General features: G+C 57.5%; 2 protein-coding genes and 1 long non-coding RNA gene across 7 annotated transcripts in view; 1 reads left to right on the top strand and 2 right to left on the bottom strand.

The window, feature by feature from the left end:
* The first annotated feature begins 95 nt into the window (after positions 1 to 95).
* LOC141564384 (uncharacterized) lies at positions 96 to 5,032 on the top strand. Its single transcript, XR_012488627.1, has 4 exons — positions 96 to 216; positions 2,920 to 3,091; positions 3,471 to 3,606; positions 4,111 to 5,032. It is a non-coding gene; the product is annotated as an uncharacterized LOC141564384 (long non-coding RNA).
* On the bottom strand, positions 1,954 to 10,671 carry SCN1B (sodium voltage-gated channel beta subunit 1). Its single transcript, XM_074306811.1, has 6 exons — positions 10,180 to 10,671; positions 6,136 to 6,302; positions 5,719 to 5,959; positions 3,455 to 3,596; positions 2,867 to 2,939; positions 1,954 to 2,778 (listed from the first exon to the last, which is right to left on the bottom strand). The coding sequence occupies exons 1-5, from the start codon at positions 10,217 to 10,219 to the stop codon at positions 2,873 to 2,875; spliced, it is 657 nt and encodes a 218-aa protein (XP_074162912.1). The 5' UTR covers positions 10,220 to 10,671; the 3' UTR covers positions 1,954 to 2,778; positions 2,867 to 2,872.
* A 3,333-nt stretch (positions 10,672 to 14,004) lies between these two features.
* Positions 14,005 to 23,812, bottom strand: part of GRAMD1A (GRAM domain containing 1A) — a 35,057-nt gene continuing 25,249 nt past the window's right edge. For 4 of the 5 annotated variants that reach the window (XM_074306817.1, XM_074306813.1, XM_074306816.1 and 1 more), the window contains 16 exons: positions 23,394 to 23,478; positions 23,082 to 23,185; positions 22,901 to 22,996; positions 21,391 to 21,471; positions 21,115 to 21,230; positions 20,880 to 21,033; positions 18,384 to 18,579; positions 18,147 to 18,290; positions 17,777 to 17,895; positions 17,522 to 17,664; positions 17,167 to 17,270; positions 16,208 to 16,381; positions 15,584 to 15,671; positions 15,032 to 15,139; positions 14,800 to 14,920; positions 14,005 to 14,719 (listed from right to left, as the gene is read on the bottom strand). In XM_074306817.1, coding sequence (XP_074162918.1) covers positions 14,627 to 14,719; positions 14,800 to 14,920; positions 15,032 to 15,139; positions 15,584 to 15,671; positions 16,208 to 16,381; positions 17,167 to 17,270; positions 17,522 to 17,664; positions 17,777 to 17,895; positions 18,147 to 18,290; positions 18,384 to 18,579; positions 20,880 to 21,033; positions 21,115 to 21,230; positions 21,391 to 21,471; positions 22,901 to 22,996; positions 23,082 to 23,185; positions 23,394 to 23,478 — 1,926 coding nt within the window. In that variant the 3' untranslated portion in view covers positions 14,005 to 14,626. The remainder of the gene's footprint in view (positions 14,720 to 14,799; positions 14,921 to 15,031; positions 15,140 to 15,583; positions 15,672 to 16,207; positions 16,382 to 17,166; positions 17,271 to 17,521; positions 17,665 to 17,776; positions 17,896 to 18,146; positions 18,291 to 18,383; positions 18,580 to 20,879; positions 21,034 to 21,114; positions 21,231 to 21,390; positions 21,472 to 22,900; positions 22,997 to 23,081; positions 23,186 to 23,393; positions 23,479 to 23,812) is intronic. The other variant, XM_074306814.1, reaches the window with a different exon arrangement.

A 23,812-nucleotide genomic window follows, 5' to 3' on the forward strand; every position in this document is an offset into this window, starting at 1 on the left:
GGCTGGGGGGGAGGGGAAGGGGCGGGCGCGAGGGCGGAGAGGAACCCGGCCAATGGGAGTGGCTGCTGTCGGAAGCCACCTGCCCAGCTCCCGGGCACAGCGGGAGAGGGCTGCCTCGGGCCCAGGGTGGCGGCCGAGCCTCCTCGGCTTCCCCGGCTTGGCCGGGCCGCCGCTCCCGCCGCCGCCGCTCCTCGGGAGCTTCGTCCGGAGGTGGAGGTCTGTGTAAACAGGAGTGAGGGTGGGCGTGGCCGCCGGGCAGCCCGGGCACCTCGGGGCGCGGCGGGAGGGAGCGCTGCCCTGCGGCCGAGCCCGGGACGGAAGGAGGACGGAGCCCCTCGGCCCAGCCCCGCGGCAGGCCCGAGGCCGGCCCCTGTCCTCTGCCCCCTGCGCCCTCCCATCCCTGCTTTCCCACAAGTCACGGGGTCTGGTTTGCTTTGGCAGCGCCTTCCTGACGGGGCAGCCAGCGACCTCTGGAGCCGGGGAAAGTCCTGGGCGGCGGGGAGGGCGGAGGGAGGGAAGGGGAAAGCGCGGGCCGAGTCTGGGGGCAGCACCAGGAGCCCCCCGACAGGCACATGCGCGCCACCGTGGGAGCCTCCAGAAGCGCCTCGCCGCTGCCAGAGACCGACCCTTCCCCAGCCAGACACGCCCCCACGGCCCTGCGCGAACACCGAGACACGCGGCGAGAACGCGCGGGGACACCCAGAGCTGGCTTTGCAGCCGCCCGCTCGGCCACGACCCGAGAGCACACCAGAGCGGGCGGCGGACCGGCGGGTTCCCGGAGCCCTGCTCATCTCCCCCAGCCATCCCTCATCTCCCCCCCAGAGCCCTCCTCATCTCCCCCCCCAGCCCTCCTCATCTCCTCCCCCAGAGCCCTCCTCATCTCCCCCCCAGAGCCCTCCTCATCTCCCCCCGCCATCCCTCATCTCCCCCCCAGAGCCCTCCTCATCTCCCCCCCCAGCCCTCCTCATCTCCCCCCCCAGCCCTCCTCATCCCCCCCAGAGCCCTCCTCATCTCCTCCCCCTCCTCCTGGGGCCAGAGCCCTCCTCATCCCCCCCAGAGCCCTCCTCATCTCCCCCCCAGAGCCCTCCTCATCTCCTCCCCCTCCTCCTGGGGCCAGAGCCCTCCTCATCCCCCCCAGAGCCCTCCTCATCTCCCCCCCAGAGCCCTCCTCATCTCCCCCCCAGAGCCCTCCTCATCTCCCCCCAGAGACCTCCTCATCTCCTCCCCCAGAGCCCTCCTCATCTCCCCCCCAGAGCCCTCCTCATCTCCCCCCCAAGAGCCCTCCTCATCTCCCCCCCAGCCCTCCTCATCTCCCCCCCAGAGCCCTCCTCATCTCCCCCCCAGCCCTCCTCATCTCCCCCCCAAGAGCCCTCCTCATCTCCCCCCCAGCCCTCCTCATCTCCCCCCCAGAGCCCTCCTCATCTCCCCCCCCCCCTCCTCCAGGGTCCCAGAGGCCTTTGCAAACGCTCTTTCGGTGTGTGAATGTAGGCTTCCAGAGGCCCCAGTGCCTCAGTTCTAGCTCCAGAGCCTCAGTCAGGTCCTGTGAGCCGGGCTCCCACTCCCCATCATAAGCCTGCCCCTCCCCCTCTGGCTGCCCCCCTCACTGGCTTCTGCCTCTGGCTGCCTTTCTCCTCCCGTGGCCCCCTGTGGCCCCAGTGATCACACAATAACGGTGACGTTAATCATGTAACAGCCGATGCTTCTGAAGCCCCCGGGGAGCCCTGGTCTCCCCTCCCAGGCTGGGAGCTGCCCACCTGGGTGCCCGTCCCCACCTCTGTCTGGCCCAGGAGGGGGCGCGGGCCCACACTCCCCCGGGCATCCCCGGCTCCCCCAGCATAGGTGAAGCTCCGGCCGGAAGGAGCTGGCCCCCAGCCCCCCACCCCTGGGCTTCCCACAACCCCCCAGGAGGCCGGCGCTACCTCCCCGAGCCTGACTGAAGAGGGAGACGGAGACTCAAGTCCGAGCGTTTTATTTCATGAACAAAACTACAACTGTACAGTAACTAGGAAGGTTGCGTCCTCCCATCCTAAATGCCCACAGATCTGAGGCTGGTGAGAAGGGGTGAGGGCAGGATGAGCCCAGGTTGAAAGGAGGCGGGGGCAGAACTAGGGGGAAGGTGCAGCTAGTGTAGAAGAGAATCCGTGCCCCTTAGCCCTGCCACACACTAGGTCAAGAGGGTCGCTGAGAGGGAGCAGGAACATGGATGTTAGTCCTGAGGCCTTGGACCAGAGTCCAGGCGGCCTGGCCCCCCGGGCCCCTGTTTCCCTGTCAGTCGGTGTGTGGTGAATGGCCAGGGGCGGGAGGCCGGGGTCAGGGAAGGGCCCCTGCATCCTCAGATGTGGCGACGTGAGGTGCGGCCAAAGCGGCAGACATGTGCAAATCAGCATGGGGAGAGAAGGGAAAGGAGGAGAAGTGTGCTGTCCCTTCCCCCCCCCAAAGATCAGGCAGCAGAAGCAGGGGGGGACTGGTGGCCATATTGCTTTTTTCATCATGCATTTTGGTGAGTCAGGAGGGCCCCCACTCCCCCACCCCCCCACTGTCATATCCGGTGGGCAGAGGAAGAGGGGAAGGGGGGGAGGCACGGGCCAGGAGGCGGTCACTGCCCCTTGGCCCTTTGTTACAGTATTAGACAGATTAACAGGCAGGCCCCTGCCCCCGCCTCACCCTACTACTACTCCTTTGGCATGGAGGCCGAGAGCCCCCAGAGGGGTAGGGACCCCCTCCCAACCCAGCAATCAGGGCAGCCCTTTCTTGAGGCAGGGCCAGGAGCCCGGAAGGCTGGAAGAGAAGGACAAAGGAGAGTGAAGGACGGAATGGCCCCTCCACCCCCCACCCCCCCTCCTCAGAGGCCGGGCCCCAGCCTTACCCTGGGCTATTCAGCCACCTGGACTCCTGTACAGTTTTCTTTGCTCTCTGAAGTGATGGCCAAGTACTCTGAGCTGTGGGGATCAAAGGTCGGACATCGATCACCATAAAGGGGAGCAGCACAGTGTCCGACAGAGAGAAGACCAACGGGACACGGAGAAAGCCAGCGGCTTAGTCACATCTGTGCCGTGCTCTTCCCCCAATCCAGAGGCTGTCAGCAATCTCCGTAACTCTGAACCCACTCTCAGTTCTAACCTCCAACCAGCCAAACAGTCATCCTCCTGGTCCCCTGGGCACCAGGCCTTATCTGAACCCCATTAACTATAAAGCAACCCCCACCTCTGACCCCCTCCTTAACTCTGAATCAGTTTATTCATCCTCACAGTCCCCTCAGCACCAGGCTTTATCTGAACCCCCAAACCCAGATTCTAATTATAAAGAAAACCCCCACCTCTGACAACCTCAAGTCTGAATTACCCCACTCAAAATCCCAAATATAAATCAGTCCCCAGCCCTAACCCTGACTTTGTCCCTTGGGCTTTTGGGGGGTTCCCGGGAAAGTTTCGCCCATACCCCCTTCTGAACTCACGCGTTCTCTTGGGCAGCCGCTTCAGTAGCAGCAGCGATCTTCTTGTAGCAGTAAACCATCTCAGCCACGAGCCAGATGGTCAGCACGACAATGAGCACGTACATCATGATCTCCGACACGATGGAGGCCATGTCCCTGTTGGCTGCAAGGGGGTAGGGACAGAGTTAGGGGGGTTGATAGGGTGGGATGCCGTGGGAGATGGGGCAGAGGTCATCAGAGAATGTTGGTTTAGCTCTTCCCCCTCTCCCCATCACCTCACCTTAGCTCCCTTCTCACCCAAAGCTCCCCAGCCCACACAGAGTGAGACCCCGTCCTCATTGATCTCCCAGCGTGGGCTTCGTATCTCTTTGTCTGTACTGTGCAGATGTGCTTCAGTCTATCTGGATCTAATGCAATTCAACTGAAAATTGCTTTTGACATGAATTGTTCCCCATACATATGCCTTCTTCTTGCTCTGATACCTTATCATAGTAGGTGAAAGTGGTCCTGGGCTCGTTAAGATCTTATCAGCAGCACATGAGCTTGGACTAGGCTGCCCCAAGATCCCTCTCTCTACATTGAAGCAAGACCCCTATCCTGTAGCTCATGTGGCTCTCCACATTTCAGCAGGAGCAATTCTTTTCTTTTCTTTTTTTCTTTTTTTCTTTTTTTTTTAGGAGCAATTCTTAAAGATCATCCAAGTTTTAGGATGGATCACTGTCATGGATCCTTGAATTCTTAAACACCTGTCCCATCTCTCTGGTCAGATTTCATTTCTGTAGGAAGAGCCGTGTTTCAGACGTTCCCCAATTCTGTCCTCACACCTAGTACAGGCACGTAGCATTGGCCAGGACGGTTTTATTGGGATAGAAATACATAAAAAGCAGATGATTCTGGAGGAAGGCAGTATAGTCAGAGCAAATACATGGGTCTGGGAGGCCAAGATTCCCATTAAGTTTGACTCAGTAGGCCAAACAAAAAAGATGCTTGAGAGGAATAGGATTCAAGGCTACATCCATAGGAAAGAAATGGAAAGACCTGGGTTCCAGGTCCTATAAATTCATAGATTTCACTGGATATTAAAGCTGAATAAACAGCGACGGTCTGACTCCTTCATTTTACAAAACTTGCCCGGGAACAATGATGAAGGAACTCGCTTCAAAGATCAAGTCCACGTAAAAAGAATCATTACTTTGGAGTGTGGAGAAAACCTCCTTATTTCTCCAAGAGATGGCACTGAGGGAGAATAGTAATAGGCTTAAAGAAGTTTAAGAGAAGTTCCTGGATGATAAAATGTAGTGGATTAGGGGATTCAAGGGAATCTGGGATGTGTGGGGAGCATATCAACCTCATCACTTCTAGAAGGAACTACTGCAAATACCCTCTAACTCGCCTCCCATCCATTCTCAACTCAACTTGACTTTTCTAAAGGGTAGACCTTTCCATCCAGTGGCTCCCTTTGACCTCTAGGATTAAATTGGCATTTAAACTCTCCCTATTAATTTGGAAAAATGAATAAAAATAAAATAAAATTAAAAAATAAAAAGAAATAAAGAAATGCAAATTAAGACAAAAACAAAACAAAACAAAACAAAAAACCTCTCCCTATTGTGGCCCCTTCCTACTCTCCTCCACAAACTCCATCTTCCAGGAACTGGTGGACTGGGGCATACTACAGCTGCTCTTCCACACCTGGAATTCTATTCCCTCTCACCTCTGCCTCTTAGTTTTTCCCTGATTTCCTTCAAGACTCAGTTCAAATCTCATCCACCACAAGGGGCCTGTCCTGCTGCCCACATTCTCTCAGTTTCCCCAGATATTTTCTCCCTGCCCAGATGGGGTCTCCAGTGCCAGACACATAGTGAGTATTCAATAAATTCTTGTTGTCTGACTGATTTCTGTCATCTTCCTTGGGTGGGGGGGTCTGGGAAGCAGAGGGAGATGAAATAACAGTGGTCTTCTCAGACCTCTGTCATGGGACAAAATCCCGGGCCACTGATCTGTGCCGTAGCCTTAAAATACAGGCACAGACCAAGAAAACAGATAAAAGAACCAAAGAAATAAAGAGCCAGAAACCGACGCAGAGACAGAGTTAGATTGGGAGATACATTGATTGAGAGCCAGGGACAAAGGAAAATGAGCTAAGAGCCTGGCCACCCCCACTGGGTTGTCTGGGCATGGAGCCAGCATCATCCCACCCAGACCATCTGCCTCCCTATTTGATGTTGGAGGCAGGTTGAATTCACAGAGTGGGTGGAGAAGGTCTGTGGAAGGGGGATGCTTACCTTTTTCTACCACCTCAAGATGGATCTTCTTGACGACGCTGGTGTTGTACTCATAGTTCTCAAAGAACAGAAGGCGGTAGACGTGGCACTCATAGTCACCGGAATGATTGTAGGTGACATTGGTGATGAAAATGGACAGGTCTTGCAGGTCCTTGCTGCCTCGACTCCCGTTCCACACCACACGACCCTCAAAACGCTCATCTTCCTCCAATTGCAGCATCTCGTTTTCATAGCGTAGGATCTGGGGAATCCAAGGCAGGCTGGTCACGCCAGCTCCAATGCAATCCAATTCCCAATCCTGATTCTTATCCCTCCCCCAGTTATCATTTTTACTGACCTTGAATTCTGATCCCCAGATCAAACCTCAACAGGAACCTTTCTCTAACTATACCCCCCTTCTCCCCTAATCCCTCCCACCTTGACAAATTCTTCAGTCCCCTTTTGACGGAAAGTCCACTCGGTGAAGGTCTCAGCCACGGTTTCACTTCGGCGCTTGCATGAGATGCATAAAATCTTGAAGGTCATTCCATAGACAGCCTCTGTTTCTGAGTCCACCTCCACACAGCCCCCCCAGACCGATGACACTGTAGAAATAGTAGGATCAGGAGGAGAGGAGACTTAAAGCCTTAGTAAACTTCAAGTTCTAGGATAAGTAAGGAAAATCTGGACTCGGGTCTGAGCTAGATTATTTGAGACTAAATTGGGCTGAGTGAGGGGAAAATAGCGATAGATTTGGAGAATCAGAAATCCCAATTCTGTCTGTTTCTGTGAAACAACAGTCAAATCACAACTATCTGAGTTTCATTGAGTTTCCTTATCAGTTGAATGCACTCTAGCTCCAAGTCTATGATTTTATGGTGGGTTTTGTTTCTGCTCACCCCCTGGTCATTCTTGCACCAACCTTGGTTTTGTACTGAATTATGTGAAAGTGAAATTATGTAGTAATAAAGAGGCTGAGTTCCGGGATTAATTCTGACACTGATTCCTTGTATAATTTGGAGCAAATTGTTTTAAGAACCCCCATTTCTTTCCTTATATCAAATGGGGAGAAACTTTCCTCCAACCAATCCCACGGCAGTATTGTGAGGATCCAGTGCTATCAAGAATGGGGGCAGAAGATCTGATATGTGACAAAGGAAAGGATGTTTGCTGGTACAAGAGAACTATGCAATGAGATTGTGTAATGATCAATTCTGAAAGATGTGGCTCTTTTCACTAATGAGGTGATTCAAGCCAATTCCAATAGACTTGTGATGAAGAGAGCCATCTGGACCCAGAGAGAGGACTGTGGGAAGTGAGGGTGGATCCCAACATAATTTTTTCACCTTTTTTGTTGCTGTTTGCTTGCTTTTTGTTATTTGTCTCACTTTCCCCTTTTTGATCTGATTTTTCTTGTGCGGTACGATAAATGTAGAAATATGTATAGAAGAACTGCACATGTTTAACATATATTGCATTACTTGCTTGCTGCCTAGGGAAGGGGATGGGAGGGAAGAGAGGGAGAAAAAATATGGAACACAAGGTTTTGCAAGGGTGAACGTTGAAAACGATCTCTGCATGTATTTGGAAAATAAAAAGTTATTATATATAAAAAAAAAAAAAAAGAAAAAGAGAGAGAGAGACAGGGAGAGGGAGAAGGAAAGGAGGAGGAAAGGGGGAGGAAGAGAAGAGGGAGGGAGCACTATGACCTGACACCCTCCCAAAGTGCTGGGTTGGTAAGCAAGTTGATAGCACAGAGACCATTAGACAAAGCAAATCTAACATCAAGCTTAGAGCAAAGGGGAAATACATTAAGTAAAAAAAAAAAAAAAAAAAGCAGCCTTTACAACTGACTAGTCACCGTTGCTTCTGACAAAGCTACTGCAGTAAAAAGAATCAGGTCAGGGTCAGATACAAGGGTAGAATTAAATTCCAAAGGCCTGGAACCATGAAAACATCCATTTTGGAAGCAAAAGACTTGATGATGAGGCGGGACAGGATAGCCTGACGTCCAGAGGAGGAATGGGTCAGGATAGAAAAGTACTTTCTTTCTTTAAAGGCCAAAAACCAGAAATAGAATAGGGCCAAAGGAATAGGGAGATGGGGATGGACATGGCTCACACCCTACAGCACAGAGTGGACCTGGAATAGAGGCTGGGAGAGGCTAAGATCCCATGGTCCTGGCCACAGTGCTCACCCCAAACCTCCTCAGGCTGGAGTTCATCAGATTGAGAGCCAGAAAGACCCTTAGAGATCAACAGCTACCAGCCCCTCGTTTTAACAGATGAAGAATCGAAAGCATACAGGTGGAGTGATTTACCCAGGAGTGTCAGCACACAGAAGGAGTAAATAGCAGGCTGGATTTGAACTCAGGTCTCTGGCTTTTCCTCACTATACTAGGGGGTTTAGAATCTTTTTGCTGGTCATCCCGAAAGAGTCAGAAATGGTTACTCTGTGAGGGTCTTTCTGCTTGTGGCTGCCTGTAATAATTACTCCCTTTCGGGGTTGATGAGTTTTTTCTGAAGAAATTTTAGTTAAAAGTTATCTTTGAAGCACCATGCCCCCTGGCGGCCGGAAGGGAATAGTGACAGCAGAAGAACGGGGGAGTCTTCGGGAGGACCGTCTAAAATCTGGGACGGTCTGAAGGCTGAAGACTAAGCGATGGGCCGCCCCCTCCCCTTCTGCCCCAAGACGTCACTTTCCCGTCAAACCCAGGACATCAGGTGCCATCAGGACTCTTAGGCAGGGAAGTCACTTGTCTCAATCTGCTGTCACTAACAATGAGGATGGAGGTTGTGAGTTCAGCCGGCTAAGAAATACACACAAACAGCTGGTCCCAGTTCTCTCCTTTGGGGCTTTACTTCTCTAAGGGCCGCAGACAGGGCCGGCCGCCTGCTCAGGGATCTGAAGGCAGGCCGGACCTGCTGGCTTCTGGCCCCTTTTCCCTTTTCATTGGCTTTCTCCTGAACAAATAGGAACGTTTGTTTGCTTTTGTTTTTTTCTTTTGGTGAATGCAAAGCGGCTAGAGTAAAGGGACAGGCTGCTAGGAGCCCTCTCCCTGCGGCAGGGACTCCGGGAAAGGAGGTCTTGGGGATCTAGGCCATGGAACCAACAACTCCCCTCCCCCAGCCAAACAACTCGGCTCCTCTCACTGGTCAGCGAGGGGAGGATGGGGCTGTGAAAGTTGGGACGCCTCGGTTCTCTTTCCCCAGGGCGGGGGCCGCACTTCTGGCTCCTCCATTGCTAGCTCCCCCTTGGGCATTTCAGCTGTGAAGCCCCACAGACCACCCCAGGGGGCTCCCGCTCCCCCACTCTGCCTGTCAGTCTTCTAGCAGGAGAGGGCTAAAGGTGAGAGCAGAGTTGGTTCTCACCCTCCTGAGGTCCACTTTTCGGGATCCTCTTCCCCTCTCTTTCTTTCCCTCCTGTCCCTTTTTCTCTCTATCTCTCTCTCCCTCCTGTCTCTCCTATCTCTCCCTCCTATCTCTATCTCTCTCTCTCCATCTCTCTCTCTCCTATCTCTCCCTCCATCTCTCTCCTATCTCTCCCTATCTCTCCCTCCTATCTCTATCTCTCTACCTCCATCTCTATCTCTCTACCTCCATATCTCTTTCTCTCTCCCTCCCTCTCTCTCTCTCTCTCTCTCTCTCTCTCTCTCTCTCTCTCTCTCTCTCTCTCTCTCTCTCTCTCTCTCTCTCTCTCTCTCTCTCTCTCTCTCTCTCTCTCTCTCTCATATCTCCCTCCTATCTCTCCCTCCATCTCTCTCCCTCCTATCTCTCCCTCCATCTCTCTCCCTCCATCTCTCTCCCTCTATCTCTCTCTCCTGTCTCTCCCTCCTGTCTCTCCCTCCATCTGTCTCTGTGCATCACGCCGTTCTATCTCTCCATCTTGATGAGTCTTTCTCTCCTCCCCTCCCCCATCTTACCCCATTCCCGGGTGTGGGTGTCACATTACAGCTTGCAGGACTCCCAGAAGCAGCTGACACCAGTTCTTCTTCCCCCGAGCCTTTCCCCAGCCCCAGGAATTGCTCGTTCGCCCCCTCTCCCTTTTTCTGCGGCCCCAGCCTCGTCCCGGGCATCTTCCCACTTCGCTCCCCTCTCTCAGTCTCCCTTCCCCCCGAAAAACCCCAATTCCAAAGATGGGAAGGGCAAAGAGGGGAGAAAGCGGCCTTCTCCCTCCAGCCCCCCCCCCCCCCGGACCAGGGGAGAAGGGGCCGGCTCCAGCCCTGCGGTATCTCCGCCTGACACCTGCCGAGCCCCCAGCGTCTCCTGCGGGCCGGGGTCCCCCTTCTCTCCCGTGCGCCCGTGCATGGAGAGTTCTCTGCCGAGGCGCCTCCCGGGGAGGGGTCCCGCCGCGAGCCGGGGAGCCCGTGCCGAAGTCCCCGCGGCCGCCCCGGGAAGTTTGGAGCCCCGGCTCCGCGCCCCCCCCCCCAGTTTTGCGTCCGCCCCTCCCCCTCCCCCAGCCCCCCGCTCGGGGCAGACTTACCCAGCGCCACCCAGAGCAGCATCCCCGGGAGCGGCCCCATGACGCCCGGCGGCCCCGGGGCTCCGGCTGTCCGCAGGCAGCGGTTCGGTCCCGCTCGCCTGGGCTCGCGCCGCCCCCGGCCCGGTATTAATAGCGGCGGGAAGGAGGCGTCGGCAGCGCGTGGAATGTCCCCCGGAATGACCCCGGCGGGCGCAGCTGCTGTTGCGGCTGCGGCTGCGGCTCCCGCTCGGGCTGGAGCTCCGCGCCGTCCCCCCTTCAGCAGCGGCGGGCCGGCGGGGGGGGCGCGCCCCCCCGCTCCCGTTACCGGCGGGGGCTCAGCCCCGGAGCCCGGCGTCCGGGCATCGCAGCCGAGCCGGCGGCCCCTGCCCCCCGCCGCGGAGCGCTGGGGGATCACGCCCGGCCCCCCCCGCCCCCTTGGCTCCGCTGCTCCGCTTTGTGCCCCGCCCAGTTCAGGGACACCTCGAGGGCCGGGAAGCCGGGCAGCTGCAGCCAGATGTGGGGGGGGGGTTCAAGGCATGCCGGTGGGGAGAAAGGCTCCGGATCTCCGCGCACCTTTCCGAGCCGGCTCCTCTGTCTCCTGCGCACTGCAGCGGGAGGAGCGGGAGGGGGGGGGGATGAATCAGAGGCTCGGGGCGGGGGGGGGGGGGTGGCAAGGGGGACGGGCCTGATGCATTGCAGCAACCACGGCTGGGGCCGCCCCCCCAAAGGTCTGCCGGCCTAGTGCCACTTCGGGGAGCTCGGCACCCCACGGGACCTAACGGGCGGGGAGGGGCTGACCCCGTTTCCACGAGGATCCCGGCTCCCGCTCGGACAATTCCGCCTGAATGTGAAGGAGCTGGGGACCGGGGACCGGGAACTGGGGACTGGGGACTGGGGACTGGGGACCGGGGACTGAAGACCGGGGACCGGGGACCGGGGACTAGGGCCTGGGGACTGGGGACCGGGGACTGGGGACTGGGGCCCGGGGACCAGGGACCGGGGACCGGGGACTAGGGCCTGGGGACTGGGGACCGGGGACCGGGGACTGGGGCCCGGGGACCAGGGACCGGGGACAGGGGACTAGGGCCCGGGGACCGGAGTCCGGGTCCGGGGGCGGTGATGGGGAGGCGGTGAGAAGAATGGGAGCCGCCAGACCCTCCAGCAGCTGACTTTGCAGCTTCCCGGAACTCTCCGACATTCTGTGGCAGGAAATAATCCGGCACTTTTCCGGACTGCCCCCCCCCCATCCCCGGGCTCGGGGCCAGGACTCCGAGGGCTGGGCGCTCGGTAACCCCGGCCCTTCTCCGGCCCAGCCCCAGCGGCCCAGCTCAGGCTCCGGCCAGCTCGTGCTCCCACAGCGCCCGTCCTCCTCCTTTGGGCCCCGAGGCCCGGGCAGGGCAGCAAGGGGAGCATCACTTTGCCCGAGAGAAAGAAGTGCGGTCTGGCTCAGGTACTTCCTTCCTTCACTTCCCCAGGGGAGGGGGGGGGGGAATGAGGAGTGGAAAAAGCCTAGGACTCGGAATCCATGCGTCACTCTGTGACCTTGGAGAAAGCCCTGCTCTATCCTGTAGCTTAGTGTCTTCATTTACAGAATAAGAGCCTTGGACAAGACTAGGCTAAAAAAAAAAAAAAAAAAAAAAAAAAAAAAAAAAAAAAAAAAAGGCTTGTGAAATTATAAATATTATAAATTACCGAGTTAAGGAAGCCTGGGGTCCTGGTTGAAGGTCTGGGGTAGACTAGGGAAAGCGCTGTTCGTGGCTCAGGGCTCATTTATACCATTGAACAGCTGAGCGAGCAAGTCCATTAAGCTCTCCGAACTCCAATTTTCACACCTGTACAATGGGCACACTGGACCCACCCCACCCCCTTGGGAGCCCACGTGTTTCCGTATTTTCTGTTGTTGTCTGCCTTTTGTTCTCAGAGGACGATGACATCAGGAAGGTGGAGTCCTAACGAGTTAGGGAATTAGCTTTACTTTACGCCTCACTTTGGTCTCCAGAGCCAGCGACCAGATATAGAGCAGGACAACTGGGGATGGCCGAAGGGGCAGAGGGAGAGCCTGGACTCTTCCAGGCCTGTTTATCTGAGGCTCGGTAAGGGGGGAAAAAAAGTAAAGATCTCCTCATTTGTCCGTTAGTTATGGCAATGGGAAGAACTCTGAACCCATCATCAGAGCCTTGATTTGGAAGACCGCCTGTGCTGTGTCCGGCCTGTTTCACCTTTTGGGGTCTGCTTCTTTATCTGTTCAATTGTGGCGTTAGACTCAGGGGTCTCTGAATTTATGATCCTAAAAGTCTTCATTTCCAACCTGAGCCCCTCTTGGGCTGAAAATGTTTTCGGGGGGTCCTGTCCCTTTTGCTCTCTGAGGGACCCACTCACAGATGTCCTGCATCTATAGAGAGCTTCTCCAGACAAGGTCTCCTGTGGAAGAGGAGGGTGTAACAGTGGGCAGCCATTACATCATGATTGTCCCTATGTTTAACATATATCGGATCGTTTGCCATCGAGGGGAAGGGAAAAAATCGGAAACACGAGGCTACGCAAGGGTCAGTGTTGTCAAATTATCCGGGCATGTGTTTTGAAAATAAAAAGCTTAAAAAAAAAAAAAAAAAAAAGATTATGGTTCTCCCTAGAAAAAGAGCTCATGTGACTCCTCAGATCCCGAGAGATTTAGAAGTAATGCTGGCCCACCTCTCACCAAACAGGGTGGCTTTGAGGTTCAGGGCGGTGGGTTGAACGACTGGCCCTTGTAACGGTCAATTGTCATCTTAATGCAGATTCACAGAAAGGGCCCTCTACCCACCAACCCACGGGAATCCCTGGCCTCCCCCACTGCCCCCCAGACCCATCAGACCCAGCTTTGAGGGTGGAGGCCAGAATTCTTTGCATTCGTTGTCAAGGTGGACACAAAGAATGTAAAAAACAAATTCAGGTAGTTTGGGATGGCGTTAGAATACCATTTCACCTGAACGTGAAGGGCAAGAAAGAGCTGGAGGCCGGGAACTAGGGGATCTGGGTCCTGAGGGGAATGAATAGGGGAAGCTAGTGAGAAGAGTTGGAGCGTTCAGACCTTGACCCCTCCAGCAGCTGACTTTGCACCTTCCCGGAACTCTCCGACATTCTGTGGCAGGAAATAATCCGACACTTTTCTGGCCTGGTCCCCCATCCCCAGGCATGGAGCCAAGATTCTAAGAGGTACATGAGTAATCCCAAGAGATGGGAAAGTGAAAAAAAGATGTTTAGGAAGAATATATAGGACATGAAAGTCTGTAAAAAGCTTTATAATTATTTAAGGACACCATGTAAATGTCAGCAGTTATTATTAGGTGCTTTTCTGGACAGTGAACCCCGCTGGTTCCGAAAGGGGAGTTAGGGAGCTGATGTCTACCCTGTGTCCCCTAAATCGCTCCTCGGAGACCCTGTCACAGGCTGTTTGCTTGGTTCGGGGCTTGGGGGTCAAGTTTCTGATCGATTTATGGGGTATCGAGAGGTCCTCGTCTCCATCACTTGACTAGCTCTGTGGCCACAGATGGTCTCAGTTTCCTCATCTGTGAAGTGAGGATTATAATGGCTATAAAATCTACCCCAGTGCTATGGTGAGGCTCAGGCAAGACCGTGGTCGTAAACTTTAAAGTGCTCTATTGAGTATCCCAAAAGTCTCGATGCAATTTAAAACCATAAAAGCAGCCGCTTATTCCTGTGGTCGATTTTGTCGTGGAAGACCTGAGAGAGATTTCAGTGGAGCCGGAACTTATTAGCCGCCCCCTCACCCACCCACCACACGTCCCAGTGGCCTGGCCTTCAAACATCCAGCGTTCCCTCGGTCGCCCCAAATCAGCCCACAAGAACATTTCCGACCCTTTATTGGGGCTCCGTTTGCCCCAAATAAATATAATACATTACGCCCCATCTCTGGGGGGAACACTGGACAGTCAGCCTTCCCCTGTCCGTAGGACTCCCCACCCTAGGTCTGTCCCCCTTCCAGGGGCAGTTTGACCCTTTCAAAATAAATTACCCAGAGGGAAAAAAGGGGGGAAGGAGCTGCAGAGAAGGCCCTTGCAACCAGCTCCAGGATCAACTCAAGTATCATCTGGGAGAGGGGAGGCAGACAGCTGTTGGAGGCTGGAGAGGCAAGTTCTTCCCCCCACTCCTCCACTGCCCCCCACACACCCTCCCCAGGTACTAAAGTGCATCGCAGCTCTGCAGTGGAAGTGTCCGACCTTTCTCCCCAACAGGGGCAAGGGGGCGGGCGTGGGGGACCGTTCTGTTCAGAGGGAGGAGTTTCCCGTGGGTAGCGGAGATAATGGGGCTACGGTGCAAAATGAGGGGAAGGAGGCGCAGCAGGGGGCTCGGGAGGGGCGGGGAGGAAGCAGGCATCCAAAGGGTCCAGCACTGGTCCAGCAGTGGCAACTGAGGCTGTCTGTGTGTCCATTCCTCGGGGGGTAGTGGGAGGGAGCAGGAGGGGGTCTCAGGAGAAGGCATTCTCTCCAAGGGGCTCAGGGTCAAAGGGAGGTTCCGACATCTCGATGCCCTGGTGCAGCTTCTCCAGGGAGAACTTCATCTGCAGGGAAAGCAAAGAGTCGTGCGTGGGTGGGGTGGGAGGGGAAGGGGCCAAGGACCCGGGGAGGGGGGGGGGCCCACCTCATCCAGCAGCTCCACCGAGGCCCGCAGGATCTGCCGCCACTTGTGCACCTCCACGCTGTGGAACTGCTTCTGGAGGGCCAAGATCTCGGCCCACTCGGCCGCCGTCTGGGGGAACTTCCTGTGGGGAGAGTTGGGGCTGAGGCCCGGGGACAGAAGCAGGTAGAGGGGGGGCACGCGGCCTCTCCCGGGCTTTCCCTCCCCCGCCCCCAATCCCGGCCCCTCCACTTACTCTTTGCCCAGAGCCAGGCTGTGCCAGGCCTCAAAGGTGTGGGCCGTGCGCTCCAGGGACCAGAGCCGGTAGAAGAGGAGGGCGTTCAGGGCCACCAGAATGACCAGGCTGTGGGGGCAGAGAAACTGGGGTCAGGGCCCTGGGGCAGCAGGGGAGGCCGGCGAAGGTCAGGGATCCGAGCAAGAGCGGCCAGGGCGGAGGGCCCGGACCGAGCCCAAGGGGGGCAGGAGGGGGGTGGAGGGGCGGCAGGGAGCCAATACTCTTACCTTACACAGATCCTAGGGAAGCAGGGGGAGAGTGAGACAAGAAAGGGTGAGAGCCGTGCCCCCCACAGGGTCCGAGAGCAACATCTGAGTTACCACCCCCATTTACAAATGGAGAAACTGAGGCACAAGAGGTACGCGCCTTCCTCATGGTCACACCGGGAAGCAGGGACGGAGCCGTGGCCTCCGGCTGCAAAGTCTGCCCCTCCGTGGCTCCGTGTGCCCTGGCACCGTGCCACAGCGCCCACTCACACACTCCCACTCACACCCTCCCCAACCTCCTGCTCACACGATGCTGATAATAAGGAGGATCCCAGGGATGCCCGATCCGGGGCTCTGGTCCAGGGCTGGCTCTGAGAGTCGAGAAGTGATCGAGCCTGGGGGGAGAAAGACAGGAGGGGAGGGGGAGGGGCTGCCTGCACACCCAGGACCCCACAAGGAAAGGCAGCGAATAGCACCCCGTGGGGGGAGGCGCTGGTGTCTTTTTACAGATGAGGATACCGAGGAGCCTGGAGGTCCCACGGGATGGGGGAGGGGAGAAGGCACCCCCACTCTCCCCAACACCTGCCTCTGCACCGGGCGTCCCCTGAGCCCCCGGCCCCACCCTCTCCCTCGGCCTTCCCCACAGGCCTCCGGGCCCTTCTCCCCACTGATCCCTGCCCAGGAGCTGCCTTTCACAAGGGAGCCCAAAGCTCCCGGCCCTCTCCCCCAGGAAGCCTCCTGGGCTTCTCCTCATTCTGCCTCCAGGACGACCTCGATACCAGGAATCCCGTTGGAGAACAGACATATCCTGTGTGCGCCCCTCGGAGAGGGTCTCTTGGGGACAAGGACCCGCTCTTTTCCCCTTTGTTTTCTCTGCCCCGTCAGGTCCTCGGCCCGTGCTGGCCACCCACCACCTCCCACGCCCCGCTACCTGAAGGGTGCAGGCCCCCCCGGGGGCACGTGTCCGGGTCGGCATGAGTGGGGGTCTCCCCGTGGTTCCTCCAGCTCAGGGGCCTTTTGCGCCGTCTCAGGCCTGACAGCAGCCCCCGGGCCTCCTTCCCGCCCTCCTCCAGGGACAGTTTCTCTGCTTTGGAGAGCTCTCTCTCTGGAGAGGAAGTAAAAAACGGAGTCATCCTCGAGAACTGGGCCCTTCCCACTCCCAGTGCCAGGGCTGTCTTTGGGGGATGCCCAGTGGGGGCACACAGATCCGAGGGGGGCTGCTATCCCCAGAGGACCTCCAGATCCCCCTCCTCTCCTGCCCTCGCCCTGGGGGGCCGTCTTCTCAGGTGTCCTGCACCCCCCATCTGCTGAAACAGGGGGCCACAGTCTTTGGGACGAACTGGGCATGGCTGAAGTTCTGAAGGAGCCTTTACTAATAAATTAGGGGAAAGCAAAACAAACCAAAGACTGTGTGTGTGTGTGAAAGACACAGAGCCAGAGAAGAGGCACAGAGAAGGGGGTGGCTGCTTCCTTCTTTCTGGTCCCCGGATGACCGGGTGGGCCCAGCTGAGCTAAGGGGACAGAGGGTCTTTACAAGTTTTGCCCTTTGGGGCGGGCGCTGCAGCCGTGCGAGGCCCCCAGAGACCAGACGTGCTCCAGGACTGGGGCACTCTAGAACCGGGTGAGACGGAGGGAGGGCTGTGCGAGCTGGGAGAGCCGTCCCCCTCCCCACACCCTCCACCCCCCCACTTGTTCTTCCTTTTTTTATTCCCCCCCCCTTTTCCTGAGGCTGGGGTTAAGTGACTTGCCCAGGGTCACACAGCTAGGAAGTGTTAAGTGTCTGAGACCAGATTTGAACTCGTGTCCTCCTGACTTCAGGGCTGGTGCTCTACCCACTGCGCCACCTGGCTGCCCCCCGACCTGTTCTTCCTTCCGGCTGCCTCAGCTTACCCAAGTGGTGGAAGTAATCCTCAATGCCGCTCCAGGAGTTCTTCTCGATGAGGGACTTCACCAGGCTCCAGGGCTGCTTCCGATAACGGATCTCGGATGATACGCTGGAAGGGGAGAGTGGCGGGATCAGAGGCAAAGGGCAGGAAGAAGGGGGCAGGGCTTTCTTCAGGCTCCAATCCAAATCCCCCCCAGGGGAGCCTCTAAGCACAAGCCGAGCCCTCCTCACAATGGGGGCTCCCATCCGGCCTCCTCATCGGCCCTGCCCAAGCGGACGCCCGGGGCAGGGAAGGACGACTGCCTCCGGGGGTCCCAGGGTGAGCGAGGCCGGGCCTGAGCTCGGGGTCTCTGGGCTTACCGGAGGCGGGTCTTGTTCCTGGCCAGGCTCAGGATGCAGTATCGATGAGCTGTGTAGAAATAGTCTTGGTAGGGAATGCCCTGAGTGAGGACCTCGGAATCCACCACGCAGCCCCCACCCTGAGGGCTCCGGCGGAACAGCGTCTGGCAAGGGGGAGGCAAGACAAGAAGGGCTCGGGAGGGCCCTCTCCAGGTCCCTCTTCTCCTGCTTCTTCCCCCTCCTCCCCACTCCCAGTTTTTCCTCCTCCTCCCTCACCTGCGTCTCCACCACCGCCGCGCTCTTGGGGCCCAGGGGGTTGCTGATGGGGATGGTGTAGGAGAGGACACGGCTCTGATGGCATTTACTCTCCCCACTCCACGGGGTGAACGTCACATCTGTCGTGAGGAGCAGGGGTGAGGGGCAGCCTCTGGGCCCCCTGACAGCCTGCCCCGCCCCCTCCTCCAGGAAGCCCTGCTAAGGCATGGGAGCCTGGCGGTGGTGATGTGCGGCTGGAGCCCCGGCCCCCGGGGAGCACTCGGGATGGGAGAGAAGTCAGAAAGAGGAAGGGGCTCCCAGCATCGTCCCCGGCATCGGGACCCCTCAGTTCTCCCAAAGCGGATCCCTGCCCCCCCCCCCCAGTTCTGACCGGTGAACTTTCGCTGCTGGAGGAAGCCCTGCAGGAAGGGGGAGTCGGAGAAGAGCATCTGCTGCAGGCGGTCAGCCCCCATGTGGAACACGCAGTTGATGAGCAGGCGGCCCGAAAGGTCCGGGAGGAAAGAGGTCAGGTCAGCTAGAGGAGGGGGAAGGGCAGACGTTGGCTCGGGCGGTGGGGGCCGTGGCCCCCGGGAAGGAGGCTGGGGAAGGGTCAGCCTCCCTGCCTTACCTTCCTCCGTGGCCGAGGAGGAGGAGTTACTTGTGTCCGTCAACATCTCTTCACTGGGCAGCAGGTCCAAGGGGGTCAGCGGGGCTGGACTGTCAGGGGGCATCTCGGGGGGCGGGGGCTCGGTCACTGGAGTCACCGTTTGACTGGAGGAGGCGTCCGGCTGACTGTCCGTCTGCCTTTCTTTATCCTCCTCACCCTAAGGAAACAGGGAGCGGGTTCGAGTCCTCACTGACCATTCCCTACGTCTCCTCCCAGACCCGAGGGAGAGACGCTGGCTCTACCTCACAGGCTGAGAAATGGGTGCAGGAAGGAGCTAAAGGGCCTTGGAAATCACCCGGAGCAGTGAGGAAACAAGTCCGAGCCCGCGTGGGCCCTCCTCCTGCTGCCCTGCCAGGCCCCCTCATCTCCGTCCTGACCCTCCAGGATTAGCTCTCCCTCCCCCAGGCCAGCCCCCACTTGGAGGTGCTCCTAAAGCTGGCTGCCCTCCTCCCCGGGGCCTTTGGCTGGGAGCCCCAGCCCTTCTGTTAGTGCTAAACTCAGTTAGAACACGGAGCTTGAGGGCAGGACAAGCCGCGGAGATGCTCCCAGATAAATCCTCCCAGTGTCAGCAAAGCTGAGCCTGGACCCCCGGCCCCACCTTCCCGCCGGCCTGTCTGCCTGTCTGTCTGCCTGTCTGTCTGCCTGCTTGCCTGTCTGTCTGACTATCTGCCCATCTGCCTGTCTTTCTGTCTGTCTGTCTGCCTGCCTGCCTGTCTGTCTGTCTGCCTGTCTGTCTGACTATCTGCCCATCTGCCTGTCTGTCTGTCTGTCTGTCTGCGTATCTGTCTGTCTGTCTGTCCGCCTGTCTGTCTGTCTGCCTGCCTGCCTGTCTGTCTACCTGTCTGCCTGTCTGTCTGCCTGTCTATCTGCCTGTCTGTCTGCTTATCTGTCTGTCTGTCTGCCTGTCTGTCTTCCGGTCTGTCTGTCTGTCTGACTGACTGCCTGCCTGTCTGTCTGTCTGCGTATCTGTCTGTCTGTCTGCCTGTCTATCTGCCTGTCTGTCTGCCTGCCTGTCTGCCTGTCTGACTATCTGCCTGTCTGTCTGTCTGCCTGTCTGTCTGCTTATCTGTCTGTCTGTCTGCCTGTCTGTATGCCTGCCTGTCTGACTATCTGCCTGTCTGCCTGCCTGTCTGTCTGCCTGTCTGTCTGTCTGCCTGCCTGCCTGTCTGACTATCTGCCCATCTGCCTGCCTGTCTGTCTGCCTGTCTGACTATCTGCCTGTCTGCCTGTCTGTCTGCCTGCCTGTCTGTCTGCCTGTCTGACTATCTGCCTGTCTGCCTGTCTGTCTGCCTGCCTGTCTGTCTGCCTGCCTGTCTGTCTGCCTGCCTGCCTGCCTATCTGCCTGTCTGTCTGTCTGTCTGTCTGCCTGTCTGACTATCTGCCTGTCTGTCTGTCTGCCTGCCTGTCTGCCTGTCTGTCTGTCTGCCTGCCTGTCTGTCTGCGTATCTGTCTGTCTGTCTGCCTGCCTGTCTGTCTGCCTGTCTGACTATCTGCCTGTCTGCCTGTCTGCCTGCCTGTCTGTCTGCCTGTCTGTCTGTCTGCCTGCCTGCCTGTCTGACTATCTGCCCATCTGCCTGCCTGTCTGTCTGCCTGTCTGACTATCTGCCTGTCTGTCTGTCTGCCTGCCTGTCTGTCTGCGTATCTGTCTGTCTGTCTGCCTGCCTGTCTGTCTGCCTGCCTGTCTGTCTGCCTGTCTGACTATCTGCCTGTCTGCCTGTCTGCCTGCCTGTCTGTCTGCCTGTCTGTCTGTCTGCCTGCCTGTCTGCTTGTCTGTCTGTCTGCCTGCCTGTCTGTCTGCGTATCTGTCTGTCTGTCTGCCTGCCTGTCTGTCTGCCTGTCTGACTATCTGCCTGCCTGTCTGTCTGCCTGTCTGTCTGTCTGCCTGCCTGCCTGTCTGACTATCTGCCCATCTGCCTGCCTGTCTGTCTGCCTGTCTGACTATCTGCCTGTCTGTCTGTCTGCCTGCCTGCCTGTCTGACTATCTGCCTATCTGCCTGTCTGTCTGCCTGTCTGTCTGTCTGCCTGCCTGCCTGCCTATCTGCCTGTCTGTCTGCCTGCCTGTCTGTCTGCCTGCCTGCCTGCCTATCTGCCTGTCTGTCTGTCTGTCTGTCTGCCTGTCTGACTATCTGCCTGTCTGTCTGTCTGCCTGCCTGTCTGTCTGTCTGCCTGCCTGTCTGTCTGCGTATCTGTCTGTCTGTCTGTCTGCCTGCCTGTCTGCCTGTCTGTCTGTCTGCCTGCCTGTCTGTCTGCGTATCTGTCTGTCTGTCTGTCTGCCTGCCTGTCTGTCTGCCTGTCTGACTATCTGCCTGTCTGTCTGTCTGCCTGCCTGTCTGTCTGCGTATCTGTCTGTCTGTCTGCCTGTCTACTTCTCTGTCTGTCTGTCTGCCTGTCTGTCTGCCTGTCTGTCTGCCTGTCTACCTCTCTGCCTGTCTGTCTGCCTTCCCCGGCCGGACTCACCGCGTTGTCCCCGTCGCTGCTGGCCTGGGAGGGGCACGGCGTGAGCTGGGTCCTTCGGGAGGCCGTGGGGCTAGGCTCGCGGCTGAGGTCTGGAGACCTATGGGGCAGGGTCATGTCACTCAAGGCAATCACATCCCCCACCTCCTTGTGGCCCCTGTCAGGAAGAGAGAGGGATGATCAGTCTGCGCCGGCCCCGCGGTCCCCAGGCCTGAGGGGCTGCCCCCCCCCTCCTTACCCCAAACCGTTCAGCTGCTGCAGAGGGCAGACGTAGTCTTCGTCCTCACTGGTGAGACCGAGCTCGGAGCCGTAGCACTGATGCACCAGGTGCCACAGCTCCCGGGGTGACAGAGTCTGGGGTGACCGGCAGTGGGGTGAGGGGAGGGGCAGCGAGCCCCCCTGCTCCCCACCTTCCCCGACAGCTTCCCCAGTCCCTTCCCCTCCCATTCCCCCATCCTCCATTAGAGGGAGCCCTGGGCCCGGCTCTCCCCAGCCTCTCCCGACCGGCGGCTACCTTGTCCAGGAGGGCATTCTGCCAAAGGCGGAAGATGAGCAGGAAACAGCGGTCTCGGGCTCCAAAGGAGGTGAAGAAATGCTGGGGGAGGTTGAGCAAGGAATGGTGTGAAAGACAGTGGGGGAAACGGAGACTTCCGCCCCCCTCCCCCGCTCCGTCTCCGGCCGCCCAGTCCTGTTCACTATTTATGGCTCTGCTTCCCACTTCCCCTCCCTGGCCTCCACTGTCCCCATCAGCCTGTGGACATTTCCTGCTTCCCTATGGCCCTTCTGCCCCAGCCCCTCCTCCCGGTCCTTCCCTCCATGGCGTCCTTCCTCTCCACCAGCTCCCACGTGTGCCCAGCACTGCCTCGCTCCTTCCGCACCCTTCCCCAATCCAAACCCTCCTCCTTCCTGCATACCCTTCCCCTCTACTTCCCACTGCCCCCAACACCTTCTCCCCACGCCCTCCCCCCAACATCCCCCCCATGCAGACCCCCATGCTCTCTTGCCTGGACTACCCACTTCTCTTCTAAATTGGTCACCCTGTCCCAACCGAGCTCCAGAGTTGCCAACGTGACTTTGTCTGTGTCGCTCCCGAACTCATGAACCATCAGTGACCCCCTACTGTTCCCAGAGTTGTAAACTCCAGGCCCTTCCTCGCTCTCCTTGCCCCGGGTGCTAGTACCCGCCCAGACCGGCTTCCCTCGCTGCTGCTCCGTTTTCCACATCCGGGCCTTTGCTGTGGCCGGCCCCCTATCTATATGCTCACTCTTCTTACTCCCCTCCCAGGGTCCTTCATTTCTTACTTCGAGACTCAGCTTGAGGACCAGGGGATCCTTATTCACTCCAACAACAACGCTGTATGAGGATCTATTCTGATGGACGGGGCCCTCTCCAACAATGAGATGGACCAAAGCAGCTCCAATGGAGCAGTAACTGAACCGGCTACACCCGGCGGGAGAACTCCGGGAGACGACTACGAACCACTACACAGAATCCCCAGTCCCTCTGTTTTTGTCCGCCTGCATTCTGGATTTCCTTCACAGGCTAATTGTGCACTATGTCAAGTCCGATTCTTTTTGTGCAGCAAAATAACTGTTGGGACATGTATACATCTATTGTATTTAACTTATACTTTCACATATGTAACATGTATTGGTCGACCTGCCGTCTGGGGAAGGGGAAAAGTTGGAACAGAAGGTTTTGCAGTTGTCAATGCCGGAAATTACCCATGCATGTATCTTGTAAATAAAAAGCTATTAAAAAAAAAAAGGCTCAGCTTGCACCCATTTTATGGGAAGCCTTCCTGGATCATCCCGGCTACTTCTGCCTCCTTTTCCAGGTCTATCTGTTGTATAGTTAGTTATTGGGGGGAGTCCTCCCTATTTCTGCCTGAGCTCCTTGAGGGCAGGAAACGTCGGGGCCTCTTCTTCCTGTTTCCCGGGCCCGCACTGTCCACAACACATCAATAAATGCTCAACGACTCCCGCCAAGCCCCGCTCCCCCACGCCGCTTCCTCCCCTGCCTACTTTCTCGCTCTCGGTGCAGATCTGGATGGCATTGGGAATCAGTTTGGCTGTTTTCTCCTTCTTCAGACACGTGACTTCCTTCAGCTGGATAGAGATCTGGGAGAGCCAAGGGGAAAGATGCGGGAGGGGTCTTTCTCTCAGCGCCCCCCCAGCCCAGCCTCAGCCCAGGCCCAGGGCTCACCGTGGTTTCCCAACGGAAGATATTGCTGTAGAAACAGATCCAATTTTCAGAGAGGTAGAGGCGGCCTTGGAGAAGGATGTCCCTCTGCAGGGCACAGGAGTAATCTGAGAGCAGAATGGACAAGGGGCAGCTTAGTAACCTGAGCCCGGGAACCAGGAAGGGAAAGGCCGGGAGCGAGGAGGGCAGCGGGCTGGCAGGGGGACAGGGCAGAGGATGAGACGGCGAGGCTGGCAGGGAGAGCTGCGCAGCGGCGAAAACCAGGCGACCTGGGGCGTTTGGGGGCCCCAAAGAGGTCCCCCTCCCTGCTCTTACCCACGATGAGCCGCTCAGCCTCAGGAAGCTTGCTGAAGAGTTTTCTGAAGTCCTCATTCCGCTGTTTGTAAGTGGGGCTCAGCATCTGTCAGAGAGAAGGGGGACGCTACAGCTTGGCAGGGCTTGGTGTGCCTTCCCCCAGTGCTCCTGAGTCTCCCAAGGCCCAGTTGGATAAATCATCAACAAACCTTCATTAAGCAGCTACCAGACACCAAGCTAGAGGCTGAGGATCCAAGTAAAGGATCTCCTTTCTGCTCGCGGCCCATTCAGCCCCCTTTCCGGCTTCCATTCCAGCCCCCCGTGACCCCTCTGTCTCTCATCCCCCTTCCCCCCTTCCTTATCCCTCCCTTTTGTGACCAGATGATCATCCATATTCTCACACATAGGGATGCTTTAATCCTCCTCACCCATACTTCCAG

Source organism: Sminthopsis crassicaudata, chromosome 3 (genome assembly GCF_048593235.1).
Source record: "Sminthopsis crassicaudata isolate SCR6 chromosome 3, ASM4859323v1, whole genome shotgun sequence".
Lineage (NCBI taxonomy): Eukaryota > Metazoa > Chordata > Mammalia > Dasyuromorphia > Dasyuridae > Sminthopsis > Sminthopsis crassicaudata.